This window comes from Acomys minous, assembly GCF_964271855.1.
Source record: "Acomys minous genome assembly, chromosome: 1".
NCBI classification, from domain to species: Eukaryota; Metazoa; Chordata; class Mammalia; order Rodentia; family Muridae; genus Acomys; species Acomys minous.
Window position 1 is genome coordinate 19,743,229 of NC_140483.1, and position 12,670 is coordinate 19,755,898.

General features: G+C 42.4%; 1 protein-coding gene across 1 annotated transcript in view; it reads right to left on the bottom strand.

Moving 5' to 3' along the window:
- FMN2 (formin 2) overlaps window positions 1–12,670 on the bottom strand; it is a 300,168-nt gene that overhangs the window by 192,877 nt on the left and 94,621 nt on the right. The window contains exons 5-6 of the mRNA XM_084792663.1: window positions 10,689–12,295; window positions 9,948–10,092 (exon numbers count right to left, since the gene is read on the bottom strand). Coding sequence (XP_084648789.1) covers window positions 9,948–10,092; window positions 10,689–12,295 — 1,752 coding nt within the window. The remainder of the gene's footprint in view (window positions 1–9,947; window positions 10,093–10,688; window positions 12,296–12,670) is intronic.

Genomic DNA, 12,670 nt, shown 5'->3' on the forward strand with positions numbered 1-12,670 from the left:
CAGATTTCATTACAGATGGTTGTGAGCCACCATGTGGTTTCTAAGAGTTGAACTCAGGACCTCTGGGAAGACAGCCAGTGCTCCCAACCGCTGAGCCATCGCTCCAGCCCTTCTGATACTTTCTTACTCTAGTTAAAGATCTGTATTTTAATCCCTGATGAACTGCCAAACCAAGTCTCTTCCTCCTCCTCCTCCTGCTCCTCTTCCTCCTTTCTTCTTCTTCCTTCTTCTTCCTTCTTCTTCTTCTTCTTCCTCTTTGTCTTTTTCTTCTTCTTCTCCTTCTATTTTGAAGTTAAACATGTATAAACAGTACCTTGATGCTATAACTAGAAAGAAGCAGTGAGTCCTCACCATCTAAAAAGGTGCAGACAACTGTCACCAACAAAGAAGTGTGGTTTTTCCCTGTCTATGTGCATAAAAGACAAGAAAAACTGTTTTCCACAAAAGCATCCGACCACTTATCACTGCAATATGGCAGGGTGGAAAGGAAAGTGAGGGAATAGAGAGGCAAGGCGGGAAGCAGAGGGAACAGAATAAGAAACTGAGTGAGACAAAAAAGAAAAAGAGAGAGAGAGAGAGTGTGGAGAGGAGATGGGGGAGGAAACAAGTAAGAGAGAGGGACAGGAAGAGAATAGTCAGGACATGCAAATTAGTTAAGAGTTGCCAGAACCAGAAGTTTTAAATAATCCATTAAATTTAGGTTCGATAGTGTAAATGAATGAGTTTCTGTTTGTTCAATTTGTGTAAGCTACACAGGTTGAAGAGGCAGAAGTTGGTGAACAATACTCCTAAGGAGGCTGTTGGAATCTTCAGGGATACATAAACAGTGAAGAGCAGCTATCCTCTGGGGGGAGGGGGGATGCACTGCAAGGCACTCCATTTCAGTAGGAAACATAGAAAAGGAGACAGAGGAAAAGGAGAGAGGGGGATGAAAGAGGGAAAAGGAAGAAAAGAAGATAGTCAAGCTTTAGAATGTAGAGCAGAGTTGGGGAGTCTGCTTCCAGCACCAGAATGGGTGTAACTTCAGCAAGCGCGAACCAAGCCTTAAGACAAAGAGTGGCAGACGATGCACACCTCTTTGTCGGCATTAGAGAAGCTGGAGATCAGATAGGGTGATTGTACAAGAGCTAGAGAGCAAGGCGCGGCACAGCCGAGGAGGAGCAACAGCTTCCAGCAAGTGTCTGTGTGTGTGTGTGGCAGGGCCATAAAATAAATAGCAGACACACAGGGGAAACAATACAGGGCCCACCTCTGACCCAGGTATGCAACTATGCATGCATGGATCCTGGGATCCATAAGACAATATAATTCCCTGGAACACGCCCCCGCCCCCCATCACCACCACCTTCTTCTGGATGCTGGATCAGATCAGCCGGCTTAAATTCATTCTGGAAAGATTTCCTTGAGACAGGAGCCAGCTGGGTGGCTCTGGGGACAAGGATTCCATCATGCACTGTGCTCTGAGAACCCAGGAAAGTTTCCAGTGAGAGCAGGCCTGAGGAATCGTTCCAGCTCAGTGGCCCTCAACTTGGAGTTCTCTACCAGTTTAGGAGTTAAAAGGCCCTTGCACCAGAGTCGCATATCAGATACCCTGCATTACATTAGGATACATGGCAGTAGCAAAATCATAGTTATGAAGTAGCAAAGAAAGTCATTTTATTGTTAGAGTCACCACAACATGAGGAACTGCACTATGTTTGCAGCATCAGGAAAGTTGAGACCCGCTGCTCCAGTGAGAGCAGAAAAACCAAGTCAGAACCGTGGAGAGCTCCAAGTAGGGGCACTCTGGCCTGAGCTGTATGCCAGGATGAGCCTTACTTCTTCCTCCTGAAGCCCAAGTATGGATGCTAACTCTCAGGGCAGGCATGAGCAGAGGGAAGGGAGTGAATCTACTTGGGGCAGATGTGTGGGAGCAAGGCAGCCCACCCACCACAGACCCACAACACAAAGGAGCCAGCGTCCAGCGCTACAGCACAAAAGATTGTCAGTAGCTTTGCCCAGTCTCTAGAGACGCAAAAAAAGGCTTACAACCCTTTCCTCTCAACCTGTTAGGCAAGCCTCCTTTGAAGATTGTAAAAGACTAGAATAGCTCACCCACCTGTATCCAGGTAGTCCGCTTTAACTCAGCCGGTCACACACATAGAATACACAACAGTAGGAAGGGTTGGGAAGAACGGTTTTAGTGTGAGAAGGAGTGAGACAGAACAACAGGAGCCGAGTAAGGAAGAAAAGGGAAATGAGAAAGGGGAGAGCCAGGAGGAGAGAGAGCAGAGAAACTAAAATAAGGAGGTATAACGAAATTTATACACATATACAAAGCTGTGGAGAAGTACTGATTGTTTGTTTTTTTCCTTTTCAGACAGTGTTTCTCTGTGTAGTCTTGGCTGGCCTGGACTCTCTTTGTAGACCAGGCTGGCCTCGAACTCACAGAGATCCACCTGCCTGTGCCTCCCTAAGTACTGGGATTACAGGTGTGTGCCTCCGCACTCAGCTGTCAGCTGGACAGACAAAAACTGACAACAGTAGAAGGCTTCTGAAAATGCACTGACCAAAATTTAATGAAAAATCAAATGCACAATGGATCTGAGGTGTTTGGCAGCAGGTGGTGTGTTCCCATGTTGAATCAGATGACATCACTGTCACCCCAGTTCTGGGCATGTGCTCTGTGCTCCTCATGCCCTTGTAACATGCAGTTTGGATGATGCTGTTTCAGCTCACATGAGACTGTCTTATTTTTACTAAGCATACACAGTTCTTTCCTCATATACAAACGATGACATTTTACCATGGAGCACAAGAACCCCTTTTTATTTCCCACCACCAACATAGAAAACACACGAAGCATGATTTTAGGGTAGCATGACTCCTCCAAAAGTAAACAACCACACACAGTAACAGATCTAGTGAGAATGGCATACAGGAAATCACAGACAAAGAATTCAAAAGGATTGTAGTAATGTCCAGTGAAATCAGAGGACATGAATAATCTGGATTAATTCAAAGAAAACGAAAACAAACTATTTCATAAGAAAGAAAGCAAAATGGAATATGAAAGATTAATTCAATAAATAGGAATAGTATAAACATCAAATCAAATATTGAAAATAAAAAACTCAAACAACAACAACAAACCCCCCAAAACCTAGTGGTAAACCTCCCCAATTTAGTAGTCCAAGTAGAAGACAGACTGCCAGAGCTTGAAGATTAGGTGGGTGAACTGAGGAACTCAAACAGTGAGTATTGTAAAGAATCTAAACACACAAATAAGAGCTTTAAAGTTGTATCTTTAAATACCGAATCATTTTTTTAGCCTATGTCAAACGGATTAGTTTGTAAAATCTGGCCATTGTTACCAATGTCTCTTCCGACAGGCAAAACGTGGGAACTATCAAAACTGTAATTAAATGAGTCAAAGAAGAAATGAAATCCTCACTTGTCTGCAATTATTCATAGTCCTGCTGCTGTGCATGGTAAAGAAAGGCACAGCCTGCCATTGTTACCATGGCTCCAACATGAACTCCAGGTCCAATTTCTTGAAAATTACTTCCCATATTCATGTCTAAGAAGACAATCCAGCTCGACAGAAGTGAGCAGGAAGCAGGTGAAAGTGACCTATAGTCACCTCCCTGGACGTTTCATACAATGAGCAGGAAGCAAGTAAAAACAACCTATATCCACCTCCCTGCACGGTTCATACAGCAGCAAACAGAAGGGACCCGCTCCGGTGCTGACTTATTTACTGTCTTCAAGGAAATCTTCACTCATTGTCTTATTCACAAAAGCCATTCCTTAATCTTCTCTGCCTGTCTAAACTAAATAAATTCTTCACAGCCCACTCCAGGTTGCATCTCAGCCACACAGCTTTTATCCCTGCTAGATACACACTCTGGTCAGCTCCTGACCACCCACAGTGCTTACCAGCTACAGTACACACCATGCAATATGAAGAAGGACTCAAGTTTAAGGACTTGAGCTACTTAGTAACTGTCTTTCAAAACCTCTGTGCCCTCTCTAGCATTTGAAGGGTTTTAACTGTATCATAATTTTTGTTTTTTGTTTTCGTTTTCTTGTTTTGCTTTATTTTTCAAGACAGGGTTTCTCTGTCACACAGAACTCTGGCTGTCCTGAACTCTTAGTAGACCAGGCTTGGCTCAAAGTCACAGAAATCTGCCTGCTTCTGCCTCCGGAGTGCTGGGATTTATGACAGTGTCTCTTGTAGCTCATGCTGACCTCAAAGTTGCTACATAGCCAAAGATATCTTGAACTCCAGTTCCCACCGCATCTATCTTCAAGTGCTAGGATTCCAGAGGAGGAGAGCCACCACATCCAACCCTCTGCTATACTTCGTGATAAAACGGAGAGACTCTGCTGCCTTCAGGTCAGAAGAGAAAAAGAAGCAATTGTGAAAGCTGTCCTGCCACTGTTAACATCAGGGTTCACCAGTGCAACTCAGGACCCACTCTACCCCGGGGTTTACTGGGTCTCTCTGCAACAGTCACTCTACTCTAAACTGGTGGTGAAAAAAGAAACTTCTTACCACCTGCCCCAAAAGCCTAGCACGGATGCTCTATTCTGTACTCTCTTTTTAATCTTTATGGGTGCTCCATGAGAATAAACAGAGTATATTAGCCATTAAAATTCAATGTCCTTTTTTTTTTACCACAATAGTAATATCAAACACAGTATTGTGGTTATTAAATCCAAAAGAATTACCCTTGCACATGATTAAAGGTTATACAAGTAAGGTGCATTTTATCAAATGTAATTTACTCTACATAAAACGTAGCAAGGTTAAAGATCATTAGCTAATTGTGCTTTCATTTTTATTATACTGCTGATTTTTCATTTTAGGCATTTACTTAGAAGTATATAAACATTTTTAGGCCAAAAGAAAACAAAAACTAGAGGTTATTATTGTTTAATTCATTGAATTGATTGGGTATGCCGTACACATAGCTATAGGAACAGCATATTCAAAAAATAATAAATCTTTCAACATCTAAAACAAATCCAGATTCCACAAAACCTATGTTTGTCTAATTATAGCTCTGTATTTTGATGTGGTTTCCTATGTAAATACACTCTAAGGCCTGCAGCTGGAATGTATTATATTAAAAACACATGTTAAAAGTTATAAAGTACCACAGGCTGGAGAAATGGATCAGCAGCTAAAACTGCTTGCTGCTTTTGCAAAGGGCCTGAGATCAGTTCTCAATACCCTTTTTGGGTCACTCAGAATTGCTTCAAAAGATCTGACACTCTCTTCTGGCCTCTGTGGAATCTACACACCCACCCACACAAGACATATATATCTATGCCTTGTGATTAGATAGAGATAGAGATAGAGATAGTTACATAGATACAGATATACACACACATACACATAAATAAAAATAAATCTTAAAAGTCACAAAATACCACGTGTTTATTATAAGTTCCTAAATATAAATAGTCATATTAAAAGATAGTTGGTGTTTCCAAACAATTTTAGGTTTTCCATTTATAAGCTGAAAATGTACCTAAAGCACCAGTCTGCTAATACTCAGATTATCAATGAGCACTCACCCTTGAGGTAACCTATCAACACCAATTTCAATGAAACATGATTTGTATCTAAAAATGGATGCTTACAGTAAATAAATAAAACTGAAATAGAAACACAAAAATGAACTAGATGCCCTTTTATACTTTTTATAGTAGCATTGGTGTCCGACAGTTTGGAAATGGAACACACACATCTGTCAAATTCCTCAGCACAGCAGAAAACAGTATTTTAAAGGCAATTGCCATTTTGGGCAGCAGCACTCAGAGGTTCTGGGTAAGGTACTCCCACACAGGGTCAGTGGAATTAGGTTCTTCCTTTGCCCATTGTAGCTACTAGTGTTTCTAACATGAAATTTTTAGAGTTTAGGCGGTAATGTTCACTGGCAAGATGGAACAGAATGTCAACTATCTCACCCCTTAGCACAAGTTACACAATGTGAATTTTAGTAATTTCCTTTACTGTTTCCCCTTATCACAACCAGTAGATTTTTCTGTTTTTCTAACCACATTTCCAAAGGGTGAAATATATATCACATGATATTTATATATGCTACAAAGGATATATTTAACCATTATAAATTGTTTATCTCCTAACTCTTAAGAAGAACATTTCAATCTGAGAAAGAGAAGAAATCAATGATAAGGTTTATCAGAATCTCCTAAACATGATTTGACACTTCCTACTCAAGGCATACTGTAGAGATTTTTCTGTGTTGAAAGATAAAACACACACACACACACACACACACACACACACACACACACACACACACACACACGACCCATCACCTAGCCACTGGTGAAGTTAACTGCAGTGACTGTCCGCCTCTATTCACTAGTTAAATGCCACTAGTTGTCTTCCTTTGTATTGCTTATGGTTGTTTATGTGCATAAAGCACCTGTCAACCAGATACATTTTTATTTCACTGAGAAAATGGCTTATTGCATGGCATCATAGACTATGAAGGCGTCAAAAATCTTTTAGAATTTGAAAAAGCTTCTTCCAAAGACATACAATTATGCACGTCTAATTAGAGTTCATTAACTATTTAACATACACAAGAATAAATACAAACACATTTTTAAAGTCATCTTTGAGACTCCATAGGTATTCAAGGAAGATAGTTCATATCCACATTTATCATTTAATTAAGAGGAACAAAAACTGGAGGAAAAAAAATGCCTGACGATTGAACTGTGTCCTTAGTAAGCCCGGAACATCATGAAATCCTTCTAATGTAGCACGTCTGTGTACCATAAGCCAATGTCTATCTATCTCATAAGTGTGTGTATGTGGCAGGGGGCAGGGGTAATAAATGAGATAATGGAAGAGAAGTGCTGAGAGCAGTTTAGATACGTGGCAAATTGCTGGCCCAAGGTAAATTGAAGTTTGTGTGAGCACTGCTGTCGAGCAGCTATTTCATATGCTTCCCAAAAATAGATGTATTTATTTATTTCCTCCTGATTTCACTGGATAGACAATTGATTGGAAGCTTCTGTTTTGATGCAGTTTTTAATTACTCAAAGCTTTCTGGATTAAATTCTTTCATTTTACTAATCCTAAACTCTAAATTTAATCTTTATTTAATGATAAAAGACACTTAATATTCTTGCTTCTATTTCTGAAGAGATAAGGTTGTTATTACTTTGGGTTAGATTAATACACAATTTTGATATCATGTTACACTCATTTGCCTATCAGCGATTCTGCCAGGCTGTCATCTGATCAAATCTCTCCCCTTCGCAGTGACCTTCCTGAGGCATAATATTTCAAAATAAAGATCAGTAAAGAGCCGAGTCAGAATAGAGATAATAACGTGTTTTATGAGTGAAATACAAAATGTTGTATGTCCAGTATTTTTCTGGGATTTTTGTTGTTGTTGTTGTTGTTTGTTTGTTTGTTTGTTTCAGGGTGGGGGAGAAAAGAAGATTTATACATACAACATAAGAATCACTATTTGTCTGGCTATCTGGAGCATTACCCTCTTTCTCAATATTCCAAAAGGCAGTGCGCTTAGCATCTGACCCTTCTGACATCACGCTGGGAATATCTTCACCATGGCAGTGAAAACATTCCTAAGCACCAAGGCTTTCATAATCTTCCTTGCAAGAAGACAGATCACAGAAAAATCATTTTTGTGATTTTTAAATATTTATCAAAAAGCCTAACTTCCATTTTCCATTGTATATACTAAGAATTTCTTGAAATGCCTCCATAAACACAACCCTTGGCATTAACAGCCATCCATTTTACTGGGAACGAATCATGAGATAAGAAAATGTGTACACATGCCACCAGCGCACGTTTCCCAAACAAGTGGATGCCCATGCGTACATCCTGAGAATATTACATGATCAAAATTTCTCAACGAAATAGAATAAAGACATCTTCCTCCAAATGGGGTCAGGTTAAATAAAATTAGGCTTGACTTCCTTATACTATATCGCTTTGTAGCAGATTCTCCAACACGGAGCAGAGAAACCGACTTGAACTCAGTCCCGATCACAGGCCAACGTGACACTGCAAAGCTTATCGGGAGTCAGGACGGGGTGACACTTTCGGGAGGCTTGTTGAAGCTCAAGGCCAGCAGTAGTGTCACTATCAGTGAGTGTGAGTTAGGACACTTGCAAAGTTTCCTACCTAGCATTTACAAAATATCTTGGTAACAGAATGAGGTAATTTTGCTGGAGCGGTACTCAACACAGATGTAATGTATATATGCAAAGAGGCCGCCTCATGCCAGCAACTTTAATTTGAAGTTTTGATGAGACGTAAAGCACATGTCAGCAAGCCAGAAACTATATATATATATATAACATAAGTCCTACAATGCCGCGCAACACATGAACCACCTTTCTTATTTGTGTTTCTTTAATGAAATTTCTGATATTGGCAGATGCAGAGGGATTGGTTTATCTAGCTGAGAGGCCACTCCCTAGAGAAGAGTCTTCCCATGCTAGCTCTAGTCAAGTGCCTGTTTGGCTGCCTGCCCAGGTCTCATCCGTGTTCTGCAAGAACCACTTTCCATCTCCAGCATGGTCCATGAGAACAGTAAGATGGCTCATTCTCAGAATCCCCTATACAGACATTTCAGGTGAGGAGTCTTTACAAAAACATATCACTCTTAAGGCATCTGTGGACCCTTCCATTGCCTTAGTAGAGCCATCTTGAACGGATTACTGTGACAAATGCCTTTCTGGGTCATAGTCTCTCTTAGGAATAGTCAGGGATATTCATAAGCCTTTCTCCCTCAATCAGCTGATCTGGAAATTTAATAAATACTTTTGATATTCGGTAAACATGAAGGTAGTGTCTTGCTTATTAGAACTAACCTTAAGCTACGGGAAGCTTTTAGAATGCAATAAAAAAAAGCCTCAAAAATTTCAGTAAAGGTTCAACATATTGTCTTGGTTTATATCCTCACAAAAACGCCTGAGGTTAGTCAGTCCACCCTGTCGGTTATGGATTCCGGGAGTCTTCCTGTCTCATTCTAATCCATCCATTGCCTGATGGATTTGCAAGTGTACAATGTGGAGGTGTTGTCTGCTGGGAAACAGCAACAGAAGCAATGCAGTGCCATGTGCCTTGTTGCAACTTCCAGGTCAGATGTACAACACCTAGGAATTGACCCACTGGCTGTCACTAATTTTGGAGCTAAGACAGAAGGATACTGGAACATGGCCTTGCTTCCTCCAAGTCAGATCTTCATACTCTTGCTTCCCACCCCACAGCAAAGTTATGAATTGCAGATAATCCCTCATCCCGTGGTGAAGGATAGGCACTATTATCAGTTTCTAATATCGACAGCTCACGACTGTGGAGACTTGCCATACCCTGCTGAATGGCATGCTGGAGACTACATTTAGAGTGTCATTTCATGGCCAAAGCCGGTGTGTCTACCCACTCAAGATGTGCAGAAATGCGTTTCTTCAGGCACCCTGTTCTTTCTTTTTCTGATTCATGTCATAGGTTAGATCAAAGGATCTATCATGAAATGAAAATGCTAGAGGGGTCACGATTTTCTTCCATATTTCAAGTGCTGTATAAATGTGCAGCTGGGTTTCAACAGCATCCACTTAAGCTGTAATGCAAGAGAGTATTCCTTACTTGTCTCTTTCTATGCATAGTTACCTTCAGATGAACTTAAATAGAAAAGAAAAACAAAGGAGAAGCAATGGTGGAGGTTCTAGAAATATCCACTAATGAATAAAATAACCAGGACAGTCTCCCTGGACAGTTTTACCTGTTCTTCCTGGGTAAATCTTACTGAACAACACATTCTAAAATTCCATCCCTTCCTTGCTATCTGTAGAAGGTCCAAGGAGACACACCTAGACAGGTCTTGAAATGGTTCAAACCCTCTTGGAAGGCCCCTATAACCAGAATGCACAGAAATACTCACTTGTTTAGCCTTTGTCTTTGAAATTGTGTCAGAAATGGGTTTCTTTCTTTCCTTTACAGCAGTTTTAGAAAATAATTCTTCAAATTCATGACAATCTATGGATGGCTCTTCAATCTTTTCCCAAATAAGTGAAGGGCTGGAGTCTCTAAAATTAATCAAAAGAACAATAAAAAGCTATCGAGAGCCCTGCATCACGATGAGCAAAAACAAAGAGGACAAGGAAAAGGGAGGTGGGAGGAACTGAAAGAAAGATAAGAAAGAAAGAATGCTTAATGCATATGGATTCAATCTACATTTTTAAGTCATTGGATAGAAATAGAGATTTAATTAGCAAAAATAAAGTGTAAACTAATTATGCAACAAATACGCTTCTCTGCCCTGACTGCATTTACAGATAAGCCTTGCTTTCAGTGGTTTGAGTATATGGAACAGTGAAGTCCTCCAACTACAGGCAAAAGCATGTATGCTTTGAAAAATAGACACCTTTGTCCTAAGAAAATTATTCCCCCCAAATAACACTATAAATGGATTTAATGTACATCTCAAGACAGATGCATATATGCATTTTTTTCAACCGTTAATACTGCAGAAATAAAATCTGCAATGTTAAATAAACTGCTTCAGGAAACGCTGATGTCAAAATCTTAGTAAGCTTTATATTTGTACTTAAAACACATTAAATTATACTTCTCCCACCAAGTTCTACAGTAGGAACAAACTGAAGGCTTGTTTCCGGGTTACCTTTTACTATGGAGTTGAATTCTTGTCCAATAGAGAGGCTTCATTGGTCGGCAAGGCTCGATTGGCTGCTTCCTAGGCCCCCTGTCCTGATTCATCCCTAATCCAAACAAGCCAGTTGGCAATGGAGGAAAAAGAAATCCACATACTTGAGGGGCTGCTGGTAAAGTGCTACTCCCAGCTTGTGAGGAGAGTGAAGGACCTGAGCCAGGCAAGAGTGGGGGCGGAGGGATTCCTGCCCCAAGGGGAGGTGGGGCTGGAGGTGGAACCCCCATACCTGGTAGAGGAGGAGGAGGAGGTGGAGGAATAGCAACTCCAGGTAGAGGTGGAGGAGGGGGTATGCCCACTCCAGGTAAAGGAGGGGGAGGAGGTATTTCCACTCCAGGAAGTGGAGGGGGAGGGGGTATTCCCACTCCAGGGAGAGGAGGGGGAGGGGGTATTCCCACTCCAGGGAGGGGAGGGGGAGGGGGTATTCCCACTCCAGGGAGGGGAGGGGGAGGAGGTATTCCCACTCCAGGGAGAGGAGGGGGAGGAGGTATTCCCACTCCAGGGAGAGGAGGGGGAGGAGGTATTCCCACTCCAGGGAGAGGAGGAGGAGGGGGTATTCCTACTCCAGGAAGGGGAGGGGGAGGGGGTATTCCCATTCCAGGGAGAGGAGGAGGAGGGGGTACCTCCACTCCAGGGAGGGGAGGGGGAGGGGGTATTCCCACTCCAGGGAGGGGCGGGGGAGGGGGTATTCCCACTCCAGGGAGGGGAGGGGGAGGGGGTATTACCACTCCAGTGAGGGGAGGTGGGGGAGGAGGAGGAGGCATTACTAGTCCAGGGAGAGAAGGAGGTAGGGGAGGGGCTGGCAGCATTTCTGTTCCCTGTAGACTGGTTGCTTGTGGGACTGCTGAACTGGGCAGAGCAGGCACTGTTAAGTCAGAGAGACAGGGAGGTGGGGGAATTGCTATGCCCAGGCCAGGCATGAAGCCGGAGGACTCTGTACAAGGCAGAGGTGGTGCGGGTGGGATATTACAACTGTTCTCAAAGGAGGGGTAAACAGAAGGTTCATGGCTGGTTTCCAACTCAGTATGCATGGACAGGTGGGAGGGCTGTCCCTGACCATCAGACCCGAGGAGGGGCGGAGGTGGTGGTGGTTGTGATGTGCTCTGCAGGGTTGGTTGGGCATCAAGCTGTACTGATATTCTCCTTGGAGATACAATCAGAGAAATCTCTGAACAGAATTTTGTCTGAGGTCCAGAGGGTGAGGTTAGAACCACTGACTCTCCACCTTCAGCTGCAGGGGGCCCTGGGGGACCCTCAGGTGATGTCTTTAGAGGTGCCAGTGTCAGGATCCTATCCTCTTCTGTTGGGGAAGTTTGTATTGATTTTGCCTCAAGAGTCTTTGGAGGCTGTGCGACTTTGCCATGCAATCTGAGAGCCTCCAGACTGGCTTCTTCAGAGACTAGCAATCCATTCTCAAGTCCTGGAAGGCTTCGGGGTCCCTCCAAGTCCAGGGTTGGATATTGCTTTTCCAGTTCAGCTATTTTTGTCCTCAGATCCTCAATGGTCTGCTCTAGTTGTTGAATTACAGTTGCCTGTCCTTCAGACTTCAATTCAAAAACATCCTGAGAGACAAGGACAGGCACAATTAGCAAGACAGTGGAACAATCCAAATATGTAAAGAAGAATGGGAAATTAAACAAAGTCATACTTGCACATCCTCCAGAAAGACCCTACCACAGAAAGATCCTGCCACAGAAAGGCTCCACGGAAATGTCTGTGTGAACTCTCTTTTCCACCCTCGGATTTTAAAGGATCCCTCTTGGATCCTAAGATCCTTGTTTGTCTCACCTTTATACAATGCCATCAAGGATGGGCAACTGGTATGGTTAGTTTTAAATGTCAACTTGTCACAGCCTAGAATCACTAGGGAAGGGAGAGTTAAAAATGAATTATCAGCCAGGCATGGTGGCGCACACCTTTAGTCCCAGCACTCAGGG